Source organism: Silurus meridionalis, chromosome 5, assembly GCF_014805685.1.
Source record: "Silurus meridionalis isolate SWU-2019-XX chromosome 5, ASM1480568v1, whole genome shotgun sequence".
NCBI classification, from domain to species: domain Eukaryota; kingdom Metazoa; phylum Chordata; class Actinopteri; order Siluriformes; family Siluridae; genus Silurus; species Silurus meridionalis.
Genome location: NC_060888.1, coordinates 13,310,141 through 13,333,049, shown reverse-complemented (window position 1 = coordinate 13,333,049; position 22,909 = coordinate 13,310,141). Strand labels below are relative to the sequence as shown.

Below are 22,909 nucleotides of genomic sequence, written 5' to 3'. Positions count from 1 at the left end.
GGAGGAGTTCAGGTACCTGGGGTCAACAGTGCAAAGTAATGCAGAGTGTGTTAAAGAAGTGTAGAAAAGAGTGCAGGCAGGGTGGAGTGGGTGAAGAAGAGTGGCAGGAGTAATTTGTTATAGAAGAGTGTAGAAGAGTGCAAGAGTGAAAAGGAAAGTTTATAGGACTGTGGTGAGACCTGCGATGTTATATGGTTTAAAGACAGTGGCATTGAGTAAAAGACAGGAGGTGGAGCTGGAGGTATCAGAGCTGAAAATGTTGAGGTTTTTGTTGGGAGTGACGAGGATGGACAGGATTAGAAATCAGTTTATTAGAGGGGCAGCGCATGTAGGACGTTTTGGAGAAAAGGTGAGGGAGGCAAGATTGAGATGGTTTGGACATGTGCAGAGGAGGGGAGGAGGGACATGGGGTATATCGGTAGGAGAATGCTGAGGATGGAGCCACCAGGAAGGAGGAAAAGAGGAAGGCCGAGGAGGTGGCTTATGGATGTGGTGAGGGAAGACATGCAGGTAGTTGAGTTGAAAGAGGCAGATGTAGGGGACAGGGGGGTATGGAGACAGATGATCCGCTGTGGCGACCCCGAAGGGGAGAAGTCAAAAGAAGACAACGACGACATATAGGCCTTTTTGGGCATCTCCTGTTTTTCTATTACAGCTACGAAATAATTTGATCTCCTAATGTATAAATAAATATGGCAAGAAATAGCTTGCACAAGCAGAAATTATTAATTGGCAATTTCCAAACCTCATGACCCCGTCAGTATTATTGCATCTCAGATATGTGCAATGATAAGGTAGGTGGTATGTCTCAAAATAACATCCACTTGAAGAGCAGGAACCAAGGATTTGCCAGCAGAACAATGCCCAGAGCATCTTCACACAGTGCATCTCGGTGGCCACCTTCTTTCTTTGCTCTGAGGGTCTAGTTTTGATGCCTCTATGTCCGTTGGATGCACTTTCAGTCATAGACTGGAGTCGGAATGGACACTCTGACTGGTCTGTGGCTCCACAGCGCCATACACAGCAAGCTGTGATGAACCGTGTTTTCTGACATCTCTCGATCAGAGCCAATTTATGCAATTTATGCTTAAAGAACTCCTCTGTGGTGCACATGATCCTGTTGTGGGGAAACTTATTGTCCTTCCTTGAACCACTTTTGGTAGGTCTGAGCCATTGTATACTTTGAATATGCCACAAGTCCTGCTGTTTTGGAGATGCTCTCACTCAGTTGACAATTTGGCCTTGTCAAAGTCACTTAGAGAAAGACCTGCCTATTTCTTCGACTTTCAACACATTTACTTTTAGAACCGACTGTTCAATCTCTGCCTTATAATTTCCACCGATTGGCAGGTGCCATTGTTAAGAGATAATCAATGTTATTCATGTCACCCATCAGTGGTTTTAATGGTATGGCTGTGCACATAAAAAGAATGACACGTAAAATAAAATTTCAGGCTGGATTTGAAAGGAAATATCCTGACAGAAGAATCCTTAGGAGAACATTACCATAAATCCTTACAAGCCCTTCTGAAACCCTCGGAAAAAACATCCTAAAGGCATCAGTGATCCATGTTCAAATTTTACAGTGCCTATACTTTCATACAGTCTTTTCTTGTTTGATGTACATGTTAACTGTGCTATAATTTGTCCATGATACCTGTCTAAGTTTACCAGTAGATTTGAGAACCAAGAACCTCAAAAATCAAGTATACTGTGCATTCCAGACCTGTAGTCTTTGAGCCCTGTTTTATCTCTTTCACCATCATCTTCACTGTGTGGAGAAACAGAATGCTCATGTGTCCAATTCCTGGCAAATGTCCAACTTGTTAAAATGTGTGAAATTTTCATAACGGCCCTAAAAGCATTTTTATATATATCTATTACATGATTTGTGCAGGTTAACAACAACCTTTCTCTTTAGTGACATGGTGATGGATGACAGATGAAAGTTACAGGTTCAGCTTCATATTTATAGCCCAGGGAAACAGAACATTGTTAAAGGCAACAACAGAATTCTTAGACAATAAGGACAAACAAAACCAAAAACAAAACCAAAATTACATTGTCAACAATGGCAATCTTTTTTCATTGATAAAAATATAAATAGTTTACAAGTGTCAATCCTGTTTGCATAGGTAATTTAATTTGTGTGGTTTATTTTTGTATTTAATTTTCTATGAAGGGTACCAACATTTTTAAAGAGCACTACACATAGGACTCATGCCATAAACTCTCACCCCTCTAAACAGCCTAATGTGGTTGACCTCTGTCCTCTGTGATTACATCTCTACTTTTGTAACTTTGCCCTGTCTCATTGCTTCTAGAGTGTTGAGGCACAGTGGCAGTTTCTCAACAACTCAGTCAATGACTAAATCACAAGTGGCTCACTGCTCCTCAAAGCAATGCACTATATCAGAATATAAATACATCCAATATACATCCTTGTCCAGTGTTCACTTTATCCAATAGGCTGATATTTGAGACTCAACCTATAGACTTATTACCATTAACTTTCCATCGTCCACTGCTCGCTTTCAGCAGTATAGTGCATTTTTTTTGTATTCAAGCATATTTTACATCTCCATTTTATACCTCCAGGGACATAGGCAGCTTGTTATGTTCGTCTTTCTAAACATCCATTTAGCAACGTGTTAACCAGGGCCAATGTATGTATGCATTATAACTTTAGCTCAATTCTTCTTTATAACTCTAAGACCTTACAATTGAGCAATGCTAGTAAATTACACTAGACATTACAAGCAAAACTTGACAATCATGCTTTATTCTGGTCGATTTCCTTCAAAAAGGATTCAGATAAACATATCCCCTTTGCTTATCACACACACACACACGCAACAAACCTTCAAAATCAACTACTCTGTTCACAGCTTGGTGGATTTCCAATGGTAATGAAACTAAACTCTCTCTTTACATTTCTCACTCTTCAGTTAAATAGTATTTATTGGTTTCAGTTCAGAAAAAGGTCAATGATTGTCAACACAAAATCTATCTTAGCACCAGTACAATAAAACTGTACTTTTGCTTGTTAAAACACTGTTTGGAGTGAAGGAGAACACAACATCCATAGGGTAAAGGGATAATTAATTGTACATTTCAAATAAAGCACCAACCATACAAAGCAACTTTCATATATCATTTGTCTGATACACAAAAAGTCGAATATATTAATGACTATTAAATTAAACGCAAACGGTCAAAACCATGTAAATAAAACACACCATGCACCACAATGCTCGCCGGAACTGGGTACACTGGGGAAAACAAGCTTAGTAAGAGAGGTCTTCTCTCATGACCTTGAACTGAGCAAGGTGCTGGACAACATCCAGAACAAAGTCCCTAGAAAAATCTAAAAAAAAAACAAAAAAAAACAACAACAAAAAACAAAACAAAAATAAAGCATTCCACAGGTTTGCTTTTCATCTTGATTACATGAGGGCCTTCATACATTTATATCCAACAATCTCTTTAGGTTTTGTAAACATAAAATAAAACTCCTCATAGTTATTGTATACGTCTATACCTTGTCTTGAAAATCAGAATGACCTTGGTTTTATAAATACAATCCTTTGCCTGCTACACTGCAAAGAAACCAAGATTAATGCAACTAGTCGAGGTGTTGGAAGCAGAGCTGTGGTGGCAACAAGAGCCGAGGTACAGTGAGGTAAAGGAGGACAGGGCCGATCGACATATGTTCTGGGTTAGGGGTCCCCGCCGAGAGAGTGCCAAACAGATAGAGAGAGACTCTCGCAGGTTTACAGAGGAACCATCTGTCCCAGAGTCCTTCCTGCCACAATGAGCTGACCATAAACCTCTTAGTTCACCAAGATAAAACAAACAGAAAAATGCCATGGGCACCCTATTCAAACTATTCACACAACCTCAGGAATAAACAAACATTAAAACATATTAATGATAAATTACAACCAAACTGGGCTCACCCTGATGTCAATATATACATATGTATTTACATATACTTAAGTTTATACATATAAAAAGATTTGAGAGAAATTACTGGACAGTGAAAAATACCTACAGGTTGGGAACAGAAATTGCCTTTGCTTTGATAGAGTCCTCCCTCCTTCTGCAAGTTATTCGAAGGCAAGTCAATCTAACAAGGCCCCTTCTGCTGCTGTAAAGAAAGGTATTCTGGGAGAAGGATGTGTTCTGCGAAGGATCTCATCTGTATCCGATGAGCCGTTTTTGGCGGATAGTGTACATACAAAGTGCTGGTTTTAGTAGCAGTGCATCTATCAGTAAATAAGGAGGCTTAAATGGCCTGTGTACAGCGACTCCCTCATCTCAGGACATCGCTATCGGTTGCAGAGTTTACCTCTGACCTCTGAACTCTCATCATCATTGTCATCATCTTGTAGCAGCTGGATGGATGAGCCTAGCAGTCCCTGCAGCTCTGGTACACAGCGCACCAACTCAACTGTCTCGTCCTCCTCCTCCTCATCGGTGGGTCGGAGCTCATCTGGGGCCATGCACGTCTGGCTAATGCTCACCTGCCTCCACAGCTCGGCCCTTGTGAGGCTCACCACTTCAAACTGAGGATACCTTGCCCGAAAGATGCGAGCTGAGACCTTCAGGCGCTTCAACACATCCATCAGCAGAAACCAGTTGCAAAAACTGTAAGTGTAGAGACACAGGTTTAATAAAGAAGTGCATACGCATGAGCAACACTGACAAAATCAGGTGTGTGGTCACTCACCCCTGTGTTAAAGATACTTGAACATGGTAGCAAGGTAATAATGGTTCAGAAGAGAACTCAAACAAAAGGCAGTCGTTGTCTTTATCCTTTCCCTGCTCTCGCCATTCTTCCTCGTCTTCCTCTTCAGGCTGAGACAGCAGGAAGTCCCAGCAGGCCTCATGATCCGTCTCTAAAAAGGATTCACGGATACAAACAGAATGATAAGATGACATATCGCTGTGAGTAGAATGTACAAATGCTCCCCCTGTTGGACATTCAATACAGTCAAACTATCATAGATACAAACAAATTCATTCTTGCGTCCTGACTGTATTGAGCTGACCATAGAACAAAAAACCAATTAATAATCTTTTTTTATATCTTTCACCAAATTAATGTAAAATTTGAATTATGCATTTAAGGAGTCTCCTACCAAACAGTGAGCTGCTGTAAAAATCCCACTGCAGACCTGGATCTTGATCAGGGCGCCCTTCTAGGTCAGTAAAGTACTCTGAGAGAGATAGAGAGAGAGAGAGAGAGAGAGAGAGAGAGAGAGAGAGAGGTGTACATGTTAAAGTTTACCCGAACTCTATTTTGACTGTCCAGTCCGTTATAAAATAACATTAGGAAAGAGACTTTGGATTATTTCCAAAAGCCTGTTAAAATGTGCAACGATGCTAACAATGTGATTAAAGATGCTATTAACATAGGGACTCTCATCGAGTACAACATTTTTACGTTAAAATTGATATTCAAAGAAGGGCTAAGCACATTTCTCTCTTTTAGCTGATGCGTTCCTTTTAATTGTAAAGTGACAATTTAGGCAGTACACTAAGCAGAGGCATGTTAACAGCCCTGATCATGGGCCCAACAATAGCAGATTCACACTGCTGTGATTTATACTCACGATCATCTGATCAGCAACTCAAAAAAATTAAATATAGATCCTGTAGTCTTGAGAAGCAAACGGCACATTTTCTTTAATTCAAGCATTTTAGCATTGTCAAAAGCACATTTACATAAATATACAGCTTAAAAATTAAGGGGACACGCAATCATCACAGTAGAACACCAAGTGAGTTAAATTCATTGATATCAATCTGTCTGAGTAGGACACATACGTGATTGTGAATCAGTTTCACCTGCTTTGGTGTAAACAGATGTGATAACAGAGATAGGCTTAGAGCAAGACACACCAAAAAGGGAATGAGTTTCAATTGGTGGCTACAGAAAATTGCTCTCGCCCTATCCTTCCTGACTGATTTGCCTAGAGTCCTGTCAATACTAGCATCAAGCAGTACCAGTAACCCAGTCAGGTTGCATTGGTGGTTCAGCTCCTCCAGAAAGGCACATCCATATGTACCACTGTCTAAGGTTTGGTGTGTTTGCCAGCACAGTTTCAAGAGCATGGAGGAGATACCAGAAGATGGGTCGTTCCACAGGGAGAGATGGAGAGGCCGTAGAAGAGCAATGACCCAGCAGCAGGACAAGTATCTACTCCTTTGCATGGAAGGAACAGGAGGAACATTGCCTGAGCGCTACAAAATGACCTCCAGCAGGCTACCGGTGTGCATGTTTCTGACCAAACTGACAGAAACAGACTCCATGAGGGTGGCATGAGGGCCTGACATCCTCTAGTGGGACCTGTCCTTAAAACTGCAGCTCGATTTGTCAGACAACAGAATTGGCAGGTCCACCATTTGCAATTTCACTCTGAGCACATGTGACAGACATGAAGGAGTCTGGAGCTGCTGTGGGGAATTATTGTGCTGCCTGCAACATCATCCAGAATGACTGTGTGGAGGCAAATCAGTGATGGTCAAGAGAGGAATATCCTTGAAAGGTTGCACAGCCCTTACATCCTAGCCAATAGTTCCTTTGCTTTTGTTCGGTGCAGGGATTAAATCCTCAGAGCTATTATCAGACCATACACTGGAGCAGTGGGTCCTGGGTTTCTCCTGGTGCATGACAACACCCATCTTTATGTGGCCAGAGTATGTAGGTAGGTTCTGGTTCTGATGCAATTTATTGGCCCTCATGTTATCCAGGCCTAAACCTAAATAAGAGCCTGTGGAACACTATGTATCTGAAGCAGACAACAGCACTGACTTTGCAGGAGTTACCAATTCCCTGATCGAGGTCTGGGAATAGATCACCCAGGATACCATCCACCATCAGGAGCATACCCTAACGTTGTCGGGAGTGCATATAGGCATGTGGGGACCTTACACATTGAAGGCTTTCATTAGGAGTTGTTGTGATAAAATACATGTTTGTTGTATAATGCTTGTTGTCAAAATACAAGTTAATCTCCGTGTAATAAAAAAAAAAAAATTATATGCCGATCTTTGGTGTGATTTAGAATCCAGCGCTTAGTGGGTTGATTTTGTATTTCACTGCTATTCATTTTGTTCTTAACAATTTAAACAATATGTATAAGCACAGACTTTCATATATATATATATATATATATATATATATATATATATATATATATATATATATATATATATATACACACACACACAGTGGAACCCGGTTATGTCGATGTCCTAGGGGGTTGCCAAAAAGCATGATCGATGATCGAGATAAACGAAAATCAAAATGGCGGCAATATATTAACGTGCTTGAAATTTCTTTATGTACATGATGTGAGTTATTAAATGAGAATGTGCATGCACGTGTTTTTGGAGGGTTTTTTTACACAACAGCGTTGCCGCGATTTGTTTGATGAAGGCATGCTATAAAAATACATACAGTACATATTTGTTAACAGTCAGGAATCCACCTGCCACGCCCCCTTCGGCGCCCCCTTCAGCGTGTCAGGTGCTTTCTCGGCCGCTTTCTCTAAAGCTCCCGGCTTCAATCGCGCACATATGGTGCTCGTTTATCATCATCACCAGCTCCTATTTAAACTTCCACACTCTCACTGTCCGTTATTGTTGGTATATGTTGGTTCACGGCGGTCGTTGTTATCGTGCATGCGTATCCCGGTACGTTTCTTCCCACCGGCACTCTCTCAACGGCTGCGCTTTTCTTCCCAAAGCGCATCGCGGATCCCCCCGATCCTGCCGGTGTTCATTCTATGCTTTTGCTGCTCATCCCACGTTCTCCCGTGTGCTGTTCAGCGCCTCGCTTCTACTTTCGCCTCCCGTTCATCGCATAACATTTAACAACAAAAGGCATATGTGCACCAACTAACAGCAGAGATTCACCAGTATACAATACAAACACCTGTAGCAGCTGTAAGGCTTGATTTTTCCGCCACTTCCGCAAGTTCTTCTGCGGCTGCACCGAGATAACCGATGTTAAATGGCAAATTTGTCCCCCCTTGTGCTCGAGATATCAGGGTTCGGCGACATAAAAAAAGTCGACATAAACGATAAAAAATGCTAAGACAAAGTGAGAAAAACGTCGTTCAAAAACGTCGACTTAATAGGGTTGTCGAGTTAACCGAGGGCGAGATAACCGGGTTCCACTGTATATATATATATATATATATATATATATATATATATATATATATATACATATATATACACACACACACATGTATAAATGTGTTATTTAAGTGTTCCCTTAATTTTCCTCAGCAGTGTATAAAGGTTCAGCATATACATTAATATACATAATAAATATACACCTAATAGAGCAGACCAGGTGTGATGATTTAAAATACACAATTTCCTGCAATATGTAATACGGTGCAATATAAAATCCAGAAGAACATAAACACACCTCTGGCTTGTTCATTAGCGATCTAAATTTACATCTGGATTTCTGTGAAGCGGCTTTGTGTTTTGTGTATTTTAGGGCTGAAACGATTCCATAAGTAACTCTAGTAATATAATAATAAAAAAAAAAAAAGGATTGAGGCAAATTGTTTGCTTAGTTCGTTTAACTACACACGGAGCACTGTGTTTCCCCATGGATCATTATTACTGATGCACCACCCACTAAACTCTGGACCGCTCTGGGGTCTCATTTAAAAATGTTTCCAGCCCCGCTTTTAAGAAATCACAAACTTTTGTATGGAAAACACAGAAGATGCTGCAGAATGAAAAATGGAGGAAATGCAAGAAAACAGCGAGGGGCAAACATAAAGAATACACCGTACAGTACTTTTACCGTTTTGAAGTAATTTGAAATTGATTTAAAATAAAATTATTTATGACTTTTATGTAGATTAAAATTTGTAAATATGTAGATTAAAATATATATTATAATGTATATATTTGTATTTGCATTTTGATGCAATAGGGCAATAGAATGGGTTTAGTTTTCACAGACTGCAATTTTAGCAATAAAAATGTAGGAAGGAAACAAATTACTTGCTCATTTTAAGAGACCCATCTTATTTTCTCCTGTATATTTAGTATTGTATTTATTGAATAAAAATTATTATTATATTATTACTCGATTATTCGATGGACTAATCAATAGAATACACGATTACTAAAATAATCGATAGTTGCAGCCCTAGTGTATTTAAATAAAAAAATAATTGGGCACTATAAAGAAAAATAAATTGACAATGAGTTAAAGAATCTCTAAAGGGGAATCTAGCGTATTGGCTAAAACTTGCTGCCGCAGTCGTAATAGAACTCGATCCGCCATACCCTAATACTTTTTTTTATTAGCACTTTGTATATTTTATATTGTGTACCAGCTGTTACTAAATTAAGGGCATAAATAGCAAGATGTGAGTGAGGTGTAGGCTGTTCGAGCACACTTTTAAATTGCTGTTTACAGTTGTCAAATTAGTAAATCAAGTAAAAAAAAAAAAAAAAGCAAAAAGCCAAAATTTTCTGTTAATTTGTTGCACACTGCTATAAAAAAACATGGCTACAGTATAAGCTGACTGAGCATTAATCAACCTCATTTATGGTTCACTTATGCTTCACGTTAAGTTAATGTCCAAAAATAATTTGTCTTTGCATGTTTAAAAGTGATGACACCATAAATTAAATAATTTCGATTGTATTTACTGCCCAAAACATGAAACATATTGTGCAAACTGTCAGACTGTACAATTGAACTTAATATTACTCTTTTCTAAAGCTGATAACTTGAAAAATAAATGCAAGGCCCATGCTGGGACACACCTGTATTTCAGGTAACTGCTTAAATCTTTTTTTTACATGTGAAATCTCAGTACTGATGTGCAGAATTTCTGTATTAAATCTCTAAATGTAATTTAAGCATGCAATACATTTAGTTCCAGTTATATATTAAACGTAATCAGAGGCAAGGATCAAATAATATACTAATATATCCTCTTCTATGTTCAGAATGCAAGCAACAAGTGATATCAACTTCAAGACGAACTGCGGTCAGCTTCTGGTTAATTTAATAATAAAAAATGAATTATAAAAATTAACTTTTATTAAAAAAATGGAAAGCGAATACCTTTGAGAAAGGTTTTCATGCTGGGACTCTGGGCCAATTTAACGGCTGTTTGGCCAGAATAGGTGGCCAGCGTTGGATCTGCACCATGGTTTAACAGCATCCACACTGCTGCCAGGCTATCGGCTGCTACTGCATCATGAATGGGGCTGCAATGATTCACAGTAACATCGAGTTTAGCATGATCTTTATGTACACACCAGACAAAAGCTCCCTTACTCTGAATTCACACCGGATGAGTAACATTGTATCAGGTTTCACAAATTCCCATTCACACTGGAACATTGGGCATTTCAGCCTTGGGTAAGTAAATTTACTTTTGGCTACTTGGCAATTTTTTTTTTATTGATAGAATAAGTCACCAGTAAACCATTTCTACGCTCCTGTTAGTTAATTGCACTGAACTGCTACTCAGTATTGGGGTTAATGTCTTATAAATTTTATCCCATTTTGTAACTCTCATTAGTATACAGAATTATCCAACACAATACAAGAACATCAACTTAAAACTCCACTGTAGTAGATGTCAAACTTGCATTAGTAAGCAGACTTTTGTTCATATAGTGTGCCTGGATTGTTGATGTCTCCACATGTGTGAAGATTTACCAATACACCCATAAAGCATGGCAGACCATGGAGTTTTTAACTTTATGCAAACAACCACCTGGATGGTCCTTTACGTCTTCGAACAGGAGAACATTACCATTTTCATGGGAAAGTTTGACTCATCAAACCTCATATTTTTAACCTCTAATAACCTCTAACCTCTTCTATGCTTTTTTTTTTTTTTATCCAAAGTGATCTGCTAAAAGCTCTGGACAAGTTAGAAACGACCAAACTGTTTTCCTAAAAATGTGTCATTAGCTAGAATTTAGTGTGCCCTAACGCAATGTTAACTCTACACCCTAAGCGACCAGTGTGAATGGGCCTTTAGCAGACATCAGAATTTTACTTTTAAAGTACAATATAAGCAAGCCTAATAAATAGTACAAAAGACATTTGATCAGCTCACTACTGGTGGTGTGTTCCTTTTGCTCACCGTGTCCCATCTTGTGCACTACAATTAACATCAGCTCCATGCTTCAGCAGCACCTGCACAATGTGTGTCCATCCCCGAGTGCACGCCTCATGCAGTGCTGTGTAGCCAGCATTGTCCCGCCGGTTCACCTCTCGCACATCCTTTTCTAAGCAATACAGCACCACTTCCTTTAAGCAAAATAAAAAAAAATTAAAAAAAAGAAAAAAACAGTATAAAAAAACAGATCCTGACTTTTGAACTTTATGCTGGAAACAATCTGGTCCTTTTCTTCTTTGGCTTAGAGCAAACAACATCCGTTATTTCCATAAACAAGCTGAAAGGCTGACTCATCAAACCACATTACATGTTTCCACCATGCATCATCATGTCCACTTCAGATGAGCACGATCTGTGGATGCTGGAACTGACTGTGTTTTTTCAGTAATGGTTTGTCAAAGAACTTTTTAATGCAGCATCACCTGAGATAATATATATATATATATATATATATATATATATATATATATATATATATATATATATATAAATTTCTTTGTACTGGTTTTAAAATTTAAATATTCTGTTTTAGTTGGAAATTGTTTTTGTAGAAGTGTCATTTTTTAACTCCATCCATAAGCCTTAATAGCTTAATACACTAGCAAAACAATCAAGGCAGCAGTAAATAGTTATACTATGGGAATAAAAAAACTTACAAAAAAAGAACAAAAAACAGCAACATTTGGGGTCATGGATTTGTTTTCATATGCCCTGTCTGGTAAAACTAGTACAACAAAGTACCATTTGCCATATTATATTTGCCACAGATGTATATGAAGAAAAAAAATTTTCTATACCTGGTATCCCAGCCTAGCAGCTCTTTGTAACAATGTCTCCCCTGCATTTTTGTTCACAATCAATCGGCGAACCTCTGGAGGTACAGGACGGCTTGGTGTGGATTCTGGGACCCCACCCTTTCCAGGCCCTTTCTTTTTAGAAACAGGAGATAATGTATCCTTTGGAGCCGAGTATGGTGTGGAAGGTTTTTTGGCCAAAGGGCTGTCATCATCTGTGGAGAGGGATGAGGAGCGCTTCCCTGCAAGGCCTCGTTTGATCTTGAGCTGAAATGAGGACATCAGGTAAGGAGAAAGCAACAAAAAGCAAATCATATTAAACGGATAGAAGCAGTTCAACTACTGAGAAAGAGCAATGGATGACTTTTGTAAGAATTCCATATGTCAGCAGAGGGCACTGAAAGACTAAGTTACAAATAAGCACTTTCTTTCATTAGAAAATTATCAACAGAAGTCGTCTTTTTCTAAATCAGATGTCATTTATCAACAGTAGATATTTATTAAGCCAACCTTTTTCTGTTCCTCAGTATCACACAAGTGCTTGCTTTTGAACTTTCTCTTTCCTGGAGGTTTGTCGTTGCATTCTGGGGTGGATGAACTCTCGTGAAGTCGCATGGTCCCTGAGCGGGTGTTCAGGGACTTCCGGGGACTGAGATCAGGATTGGGGTCTTCACATGGTAAAGTGGCATTAAGAGGAGGGTCCACATCTGTAAAAACAAAGACTGTCCTATAAGTCGCCATTCCTACTTATTTTTACTAAAGGATGTGCTAATGACTATATATCTGGTTATCTCTGGCTAAAGTAATAATGTGAAAGTTTAAATTTAAAACAAAAGTTACCGATAAACCACCAAACATTTGATTGTGTACAGTATGTCTATACAAGGTCCTGCACTGTATTCATATATATATATATGTGTGTGTGTGTGTGTGTGTGTGAGAGAGAACATATTAGTATACACCAAATTTGTTTCAGAAAACATGATACACTCATCATATACCACCAGTTGAGCAAAGCATTTTGTTTAGTATGTTACTTCACTACATCAAGGAAAAACCCACACAGTTTGGTAAAATAAAAAAACAAAAAAAAACATTGGGACTCGCTGCACTTAGACATACATAGGTTCTCTGAAACTGTAACTGAGGAGAGAACACAATTCTTTCGAATATTCTAATTGGTGTTTTGATGGTGGTGTTGGAGTGCTGTTTAAATCTGGTTTTGTCTTAAGAGTTCATTTGAGTTGGGTAAGGATAGAGTATGTATATCAGTATAGGATATGATCAAGAACCCTTCAATCCTGTATAATTCTCCCATTTCAGCAGCACCACTACTACATAATGCATGAGCATGTCTCAGACCATAACCAATTTTACACCATGCGTGAGCAACCCTTAGTCCATCACCTTTCCTACACTCTGCATGAAAACTCAATAGACCAGCGGTCCCCAACCCCTGGGCCGTGGACCAGCACCGGTCCGTGGGTCAATTGGTACTGGGTCGCACAGAAAAAATGCATAACATATTATTTCCATTTTATTTATTATCTGATTCTGAACAGCTTTATTTTGGAAAATTACTGGATTCTCTCCACCACATCTGTCTATGACTCACTCTTGATGCATGTCATGATGCTTGCCTCGGTCACATGTCTTACCTCCATCCGCTACCTTCTTAAAGGGGCTGCTCCGGCCGCTAACACAAAATACATTACCACTAAATGAAACCCCCCAAGCTAGCAAAATAAACAAAAAACAACACAGTGGATTCATGTTTATTATTATATTTCGAAAATATCAGTTTTTATGCTGTACGTATAATTTTGTTTTGTTGTATTTATCCACCACACCTTAAAGGCCGGTCCATGAAAATATTGTCGGACATTAAACTGGTCCGTGGCACAAAAAAGGTTGGGGACCGCTGCCATAGACAATCACCAATTCTACACCATGCACGAGCATCCCTGAGACCATCGCCTTTTTGTTTTGTTTTTTTACACCATACAGTCAAGCACTTCTCTTTTCAATCTTTTTTTTTTGTGTCACATAAATGTTTTCTTTGTGTAACGAACACCTCAAACTGATTTGTCTACTTTCTCAAGTCTGAGATGTTTCTACACCTTGACTGGAGTCTACCTGTGGAAAAGTTTATTGATTGGACATGATTGTCCATGATAAAAAGGCACACTCCTGTCTATAGAAGGCCTTACAGCTGGCCATTAGCCAATCCATAAGGTCAAAGGAACTGCCTGTAGAGCTCAGAGACAGGTTTGTTGCAAGGTACAGATTTTGGAAAGGGTTAAAAAAAATGTACAGAAAATTCCAAAGCGCACAGTGGCGTCCATAATTCTCAAATGGAAGAAGTGTGGCACAACCAGGACTCTTGTAAGAGCTAGTCGCCTGGCCAAATTGAGCAATCAGGGAGAAGGGCTTTAGTAAGAGAGGTGACCAAGAAGCGGATGGTGAGTCTGACTGAGCTCCGGAGAGCTTATTTGGTAATTATACAAAGTTCCAGAATGACATCCTCAACAAAATGCCTGCACTTAGCACCTCCGTCTGGGTGAAGGTTAAACTTCCTACATGACAAAGACCCTAAGCACACAGCCAAGACAACACAGGAGTGGCTTACAACTCTATAAATGTCCTATAAAGGTGGAGCCAGAGCCCTGACTCGAACCCTATTGAACATCTCTGTAGAGACTGGAAAGTGGCTGTCCACCAACCTGAACAGCTTGAGAGGATTTACCAAGAGGAATGGCAGAAAAGGTATGCAAATGTGTGGGTGTGCAAAGCTTGTTGAATCATACCCAAAAAGACTTAAGGTTGTAAATGCTGCCAAAGGTGCTTTAACGAAGTACTAAATAAAGGGTCTGAATACTTATGTACATGTGATGTTTCAGTTTTTTTTTAAATAAAAAAATTAATAAAAAACATGAAAACAAGAATTCTGTTTCCACTTTGTCATTATAGGGTGCTACGTGTACCCCCAGAACTCATAAGTCAGCAGTTATAAAAATATTCAGATCACACCGTCTGGCACCAACCATCATGTGCTGGGCCCAAACACTGAGATCAAATATTTCTCCCTTCTGAGGTTGATGTGAGCAGTACCCTAAGCTTTATACGCCCAGATCTGTTTCATTTGAAGCATTTCCCTCTTGCCACATGATTGGCTGATTGGTTAATAGCATGAATGAGTATGTTTACAGGTGTTTCAAATACATTTCTCAATGAGTTTATTTACTTTATATGAGGTCACACACAAATTTTATTCTGATTTTAAAAGCAAATTGCCTCAATTTTTAAAGAAACCCTAATTTCTTGTTTGCCTATTTAGAGACACTGACTAGCAGTTTTTAATTTAAAGAGTTTGCTGTATAAAATAAATTCTCAAACTGAAACAAGGGTTATAATACAGTGGTACCTCGACATACGAGTGCCCTAACATACGAGTTTTTTGAGATACGAGCAGTCACTCGGTCAATTTTTTGCTTTGATACGCGAGTTTTTTTTGTCATTTATAAATACATTTTTCTCATTCAAAAACACGTAACAAAAACAACTGGGGTGGCATTTTGGGGGCTGGAATGGATTAATGGCATTTCAATTAATTTTAATGGGGAAATTTGCTTTGAAATACGAGCAATTTGACATACGAGTAAGGTTACGGAACGAATTAAACTCGTATGTCGAGGTACCACTGTAATTGTATTATTCAAATCAGCCATAATCCAAGACTCATGTTCCCACTGATATTATTTGTACACTAATACACTAATAAACCCATATTTTATACACAATAGAACATAGAAAACATATCAAATGTTAAAACTGAAAAAATTTTACCATTTTAAGGAAAAGTTTTAACTTTAAAATTGATTGCAATAACATCTCAAAAAAGATGTTGCAGAAGCATCAACATACTGGGAAAATAAGTGGTACTAACAAGGTAGAGCTAGAAGAACATTTTGCAACTAACTAAGTTGATTGGCAACAGGTCAATAACATGATGAGCTTCTTCGAGAGTCAGAGTCTATCAGAAGTAAAGATGGGCAGTTTCTCACCAATTTGTGAAAAGCTGCATCTATAAATGTTCCTCAATGTAACTTGCAAAGGCTTTAAAAATATCAACTACAGTACATATCATCAAAAGATTCAGAGAATCTGGGGAAATCTCTGTGCGCAAGCGAAAAGGGCGAAAATCAATACTGGAAGCCCATGAACTTCAGGCTATCAAATGGCACTGCATTAAAATCAGGCATGGTTCTGTGATGGACATCACTGCATGGGCTCAGGAATACTTCCAGTATCACTGTCTGTGAACACAGTTCTTCATGCCATCCAAAAATGCAAGTTAAAGCTCTATCATGCAAAGGAAAAGCCATACATGAACATGATCCAGAAACACTGCTGTCTTGTCTGGGCCAAAGCTCATGTAAAATGGTCTGTGCTAAAGTGGAAAGCTGTTCTGTGGTCAGACGAATCAAAATGTAACTTTTTTTTTTGGCAACTATGGGCCTCTAGGCTAAAGTGAAGAGGGACCTTCCAGCTTGTTATCAGCGCTCAGCTCAAAGGCCTACATCTCTAATGTATCGGGGTACATTAGTGCCTATGGAATAGGCAGCTTGCACATGTGGAAAGGCACCATCAATACTAAAAGATATCCACATTTTAGAGCAGCATATGCTCCTGTCTAGAAGATGTCTTTTTCAAGGAAGGCCTTGCATATTTCAGCAGGACAATGCTAAACCGCAGACTGGATCCACAGCATGGCTTCCCTAATAGTTAGGATTTTATTAATTTAAAATATCAGTATCGCCAAGCTGCCACTCTTGGGCCCTTGAGCAAGGCCCTTTACCCTCTGTGCTTCAGCGTCGCTATATCATGGCTGACCCTGTGCACTAAACACAGCTTCTTAACATTGCTTGGATATGTGAAAAAAAAAAGTAATGCACATGTAACAAGTAAAAAGCGCTCTTTACACCTTACCCCTTTTAACTGAAAATATTTGCTGGATCTTGAAATTAAAAATACGCAGGACCCAGGAGCGTTGAGCGGTTAGAATCTTATATCAGGCAATAATGGGATAACATTTTTCTCCCAAAACTCCAGCAACTGGTTTCCTGCCCAGATGTTGACAGACTATTGTTAAAAGATGATGTGATGCTACCTGTGGTCAATATGAGCCTGTCCCAACTTTTTTGAGACGTGTTAAAATTACCTTTTTTTTTTTTTCTTAAAATGGTATATTTTCACAGTTTAAACAGTTGTTTATAGGATCTGCAAATCATTGTATACTATTATTATTTACTTCAACTCTTATTTACAACCCCAATTCCAAACAAGTTGGGACGCGGGTCCCAACTTGTTTGGAATTGGGGTTGTAAATAAGAGTTGAAGCTGATAATGCTCATTGTAAATTGTTGGCCAGTTCGCTGTGAAACATTCTGATGCCATTTCTGTTTGACGATTAACAAAAATTTATAAAAGACTTTTAAAACCTACATTCAACTCAGCTTTGCATTGCATTGAAAATAGACATTTTGAAAAAAGAGTTTCAGAAATTCAGATTTAGATTCCCAATGATCATACCAGAGGCTGAACCTAAATATATAAATATTTTCCAGACGATATGATTCACATCACAAAACATAGTATATTACACAATACAACTAACAATATGATGCACTACTGGTATGCTGTGATTAGGTTTAGGCCCCAATCTGGCCCAATTAAATTTACGTTTTCCACCACAGAAAAGTCTACAGGACAGAAAACTTTGCTTTAAAAGCAAGTTTCTTGATAACATGGCAAGCTTCTTTTAACTTGTTCAAAAAATAGAAGAAATAACAAACAACAATAATACAATTAATTAATGGAAACCTTAATTAAACACTCAACTGTGTTATTTAATGCTCCAATCAAGTAGAAATAAAAAAAAGACAGTGTAAACAAATGAGTTTTTAAAAGGGATTTAAAATAAACCCAGTCTGATTTAAGGATTTGTAGAGAAAAAGTTCTAGAGTCAACTGAAAGTCTTAGCACCCACGGTACTAAAATAGTAAGTGTAACAATCATAAGGCAGTAAGCAATGCAGGGAACAGGTGTAAACATAGAGGTCTGAGTGGTAAGAAAGGGTGAGGATATCCAGTGCATTATTCCAAAATGAATTAAATTCATTATTTTCCTCAAAAATCTAGATGAAAAAATATTTAGAAAAAAAAAAAAAAAAAAAAATCACATGTACATAAGTATTCACAGCCTTTGCCATGACACTAAAATTGAGCTCAGGTGCGTCCTGTTTCCACTGATTGGAAACTTGATTGGAGTCCACCTGTGGTTAATTCAGTTGATTGGACATGATTTGGAAAGGCACACACCTGTCCATATAAAGGTCCCCTAACCTCTGAGACAGGATTGCATTGAGGCAAGGATCTGGGAAAGGCTACAGAAAAATTTCTGCAGCATTGAAGGTCCCGATGAGCACAGTGGCCTCGATCATCCATAAATGTAAGAGGTTTGGAACCACCAGGACTCTTCCTAGAGTGGGCCTCCTGGCCAAACTGAGCGAACGTGGCCTTCAAGTCAAGGAGGTAACCAAAAACTCAATGGTCACTTTGAAAAAGTTCCAGCGTTTCTCTGTGGAGAGAGGAGAACCTTCCAGAAGAACAACCATCTCTGCAGCACTCCACCAATCAGGCCTGTATGGTCGAGTGGCCAGATGGAAGCCTCTCCTCAGTAAAAGGCACTTGACAGCCTGCCTGGAGTTTGCGAAAAGGCACCTGAAGGACTCTCAGACCATTAGAAACTCTTTGGCCTGAATGCCAAGTGTCATGTCTGGAGAAAACTAGGCATTGCTCATCACCAGGCCAATACCATCCCTAAAATGAAGCATGGTGGTGGCAGCATCATGCTGTGGGAATGTTTTTCAGTGGCAGGAACTGAGAGACTAGTCAGGATTAAGGAAAAGATGAATGCAGTTTAGAATGGGGCAATGGATCATCTTCCAACAGGACAACAACCCTAAGCACACAACCAAGATAACAAAGGATTGGCTACGGTACAACTCTGTGAATGTTCTTGAGTGGCCCAGCCAGAGCCCAGACTTAAACCTGATTAAACATTCTAAAATAAAGTTCTAAAAATGTCTGTGCACCAATGCTCCCCATCCAACCTGATGGAGCTTGAGAGGTTTTGAAAAAAGAATAGGAGAAACTGCCCAAAAACAGGTGTACCACGCTTGTAGCATCATACTAAAAAAAAACTTGAGGCTGTAATTGGGGACAAAAGTGCTTCAACAAAGTGTTGAGCAAAGGCTGTGAATACTTATGTCCATTTTTTTCCTTTTCATTCAAATAAAATTTGAAAACATTTCAAACACACTTCTTTCACGTTGTCTTTACAGGGTATTGCTTGTAGACATTGTAACATCATAAAAAAATGTGGAAAAAGTGAAGCGCTGTAAATACTTTCCAGATGTATTGTAAAGTGACAAGTAAGTAGCATGATTTTAAAATAAATCAGGCATTAGATGGTAATTCTGTGGAAAGCAGCATGCTGAATTTAAACCTGTGGAGGGTTTTATTTAGAATACCATAGAGAATACCATTACATTAATCAATCTGAAATTTTACCAAAAAGATTGATCAGAAATTCAGTGCCGCGCTGAGAAATGTCACTGCCACGCAACAATGCAGTGACTATAGAGAAAAGTTCAGGATACATTTTTGATGAAAAGAAACTTAGTGTCTAGACCAATTTTAAGGCTCTTGATTTGGAAAAAGAAAGGTATCAGATAGTCATCGATGCAGATGTTAAACTTTGTACTTTTAATAGTGTGGACTTGGAGCCATTGAGAAGAACCTAGCTTTTATGGACATTTAATTTGCGGAACTTGCAAGGTCAGCAATGTCTGTAAAGAAGCAGGTGAGAGAAGCAAAGAGAAAGGTGATGGTAGATTTGATGTAAAAACTGTGCACTGTGTAGATTTGACCTTCGTGGTGACCTAGAATAAACAATGAAGATGAATGGCTCAATGGCAGGTTGGTTTTATTAATATTGAGGTCTTTTTGAGAATATGTGTAGCTGCAGGTTTTCATGAAGGTATCATACCACAGGCGAGGAATGAGTGTATTACTGCAGTTACTGCTTGATCGCTTACACATTTTGTCTCAGCCAGCTCAGTTACATCTGGTGCAGCATCAGAAGCTGTTTTCACTATTGGAAAAAACCATGTGAAGATGAACGAGAGGATGAATTGTTACACTTGATGTTTACAACAAATTCCCCGGATTACCATGAATAATGTGAATTGTATCGCAAGGCAGTCAGCTGTCACACCGATGACAGTAAGAAACAGAAGTGATCCAAATGATATACTTCGAGTTATACTGATAACTTGTAGGGTGAGTCTGTCGACTTAGGAATCATGGAACGAAATGAGGTAAGTGGCTTAATGTCCACCCAGAGTTTGCCAGGAATAAAGGCAGATGAGGTAAGCTGCATATGGATGATGTCAGTTTAAGAATGTAAAAATTTCAAGAAGGCTGCAGTAGATTGTTGAGATGTAGATTGAGAAGATGATTCTCATGTTGCTTTCCTTATTAACTAAAAGTTAATGCATAATAGAGTGGGCCCGCAGCATTAAAGCTCTTAACAAAGCAGGTGATGACCTGACCATTCTTAACTCCTCAAGATTGCAACTGGTGGTTTACAGCTGATGAAGCTCAAAGGTGCAGAGTGAGCAAACAACACTGTTCAGTATTTCAGAGACTAGAGTGTTAAACATTGCAGAAAAGGAATCATAATGCTCAACCAGGTCAGCAGGGGAGGCATAGCAGACAGGACTGGGGAGGAAATTGAATCAACCTGATGAGGTTACTTTGGTTAATGTGTCTGATAGATTGTTTAAAAGAACAAAAGCAACAAATAGCAGACTTTTATGGTCAGAGATTAGAATAGTCAAACTGGGAGATTTGGAAGTGTAAAATTGGATGAAGATGGATTGGACTGTAGTTAATGTCAACAGACTGCTACATTGACTCAGGACTGCATTTCGCTTCTGATCATCATCACTGTAACCTGCAACATTGTATATCTGCTATAAATGGACATTCGGTGCAACCCAGATGAGGATAGGTTCCCTCTTGAGTCTGGTTCCTCTCAAGGTTTCTTCCTTATGCCACCTCGGGGAGTTTTTCCTTGCCACAGTCACCACCGGCTCACTCATCAGGGACAAACTTACTAATAAAGAACCTATTCAATTTTAATCACCACATTATCTGTGTAAAGCTGCTTGGAGACAATGTTCATTGTTAAAAGCGCTATACAAATAAAAACCGAATTGAATTTACGGAATAATCCCATTACAGCAGACTGGATGTATATGGCTTTGACTGGATATGGCTTTGCTATACAGTATGTTGGAAAATGCACAAAATCGATTAATGCTGGGACAGGAAACTTTTTAGCTTGATGGGGAAAAGTCACTGTGCAGTTATGAGGTATCAGTCAGATACAAAAAAAGGTCAGTCCAGCTGGATATTTATGAGGGGCAGCGTTTACCAGTTTAACATTACAAAATGATGTCAATATAAAATAGGATGGCAAGTCTGATGTGAATAAAGAAATATTGTCATTCATGTTATTAAAAGTTACACTAAGATCAGGTAACAAAGAGACACAACCCTAGTCAGAGGCTAGTGGCAGGTCATTTACTAATTTAACCATTGCTATCTCTGTGCTATCATAAGTGACTGAGATACTGTGAGATACTTTTTATATTTATGTCAAATGTCAGCCATGTCAAGAATATACCTTATTTATACTGACAAACCACTACTGAGTGAAATATGGCCCAATTTAATCAACATACTCCTTTGAGTTATAAACATGCAAACAAGCAAAGTACATTAAATGATTTATTAATTGTATTTAACTTTACAATAAGCACAACATTAGGGCTCCAACATGCAACTATTATATCAATTATTCTTCAAATGAATCATTCATTTGAATTATTTTCCCACCTGGATGTAACTAAACAATCAAAAAAGAAAGAAAGAAAAGAGCCTTCTATTGGATAATTACTGCAGTGATTAACCCTAACTGATGCAGTAAGCAGCTGTTTATTTCTTTGTTGTAAGACATAGTCCACGATTATGAAAAAGATCTTACTCTGCTTCAAGAAGGTTTAAATTATTAGCCTGTATCAAGCAAGGAAAACCACTAAGAAGATTGTTGAAACTACTAAAATTGGGTTATTAACTGTCCAACATGTTATTAAAACTTGGAAGGATAGTGGTGAACCATGATCTTCAAGGAAGAATAGGGTGGTCAGAATAGAATCTCGATTGATTATGATAAGAAATTCAAAAATAGAATAAAAAAACAGCAGTAGAGGTCAAGACTATGCTGAATAGTGAAAGTAAGATTATTTCCCCAATGTAAAGAAAACTCAAGGGATTGAGACTAAACAGCTGTGTGGCCTTAAGAAAACCACTTGTCAATGGAGATTTTCAGGAAAAAAAGCTTTAAACTGCTAAGGAGCATAAAGATTGAACTCTTGAGTAATAGAAAAGGTGGTCTGCTGAATCCAGATTTACCAGAGTGAAGTGTAAGAAGAGAGGGAGATGAAATGATGCATCCACCATGCCTAGTGCTTACCATACAAGCCTGTTGGGAAAATGGGGAAACAAGCCTGTGGGGGAATTTGGGGTTGCTACCGGTGTTCGGGTTTAGGTTCCGTAAGGCTATGGGCCAAACAAATAAGGTCAGCTGACTATCTAAATGTACTGAATGGCCAGGTTTTTCAATCAATAATTTTTTTATCTCCCTAATAGCCTGGGCCTATTCCAAGATAAAAATGCCAGGATACATTGTATATCTTCTTCTTCTTCTTTCAGCTGCTCCCATTAGGGGTTG

At 38.7% G+C, this 22,909-nt stretch overlaps 1 protein-coding gene across 7 annotated transcripts in view; it reads right to left on the bottom strand.

The window, feature by feature from the left end:
• Nucleotides 1–2,761: 2,761 nt before the first annotated feature.
• bcorl1 (BCL6 corepressor-like 1) overlaps nucleotides 2,762–22,909 on the bottom strand; it is a 43,242-nt gene continuing 23,094 nt past the window's right edge. For all 7 annotated transcript variants that reach the window (XM_046849566.1, XM_046849562.1, XM_046849559.1 and 4 more), the window contains exons 6-12: nucleotides 12,497–12,693; nucleotides 11,990–12,253; nucleotides 11,157–11,323; nucleotides 10,121–10,266; nucleotides 5,145–5,222; nucleotides 4,733–4,901; nucleotides 2,762–4,650 (exon numbers count right to left, since the gene is read on the bottom strand). In XM_046849566.1, the coding sequence (XP_046705522.1) occupies nucleotides 4,332–4,650; nucleotides 4,733–4,901; nucleotides 5,145–5,222; nucleotides 10,121–10,266; nucleotides 11,157–11,323; nucleotides 11,990–12,253; nucleotides 12,497–12,693 (1,340 nt within the window). In that variant the 3' untranslated portion in view covers nucleotides 2,762–4,331. The remainder of the gene's footprint in view (nucleotides 4,651–4,732; nucleotides 4,902–5,144; nucleotides 5,223–10,120; nucleotides 10,267–11,156; nucleotides 11,324–11,989; nucleotides 12,254–12,496; nucleotides 12,694–22,909) is intronic.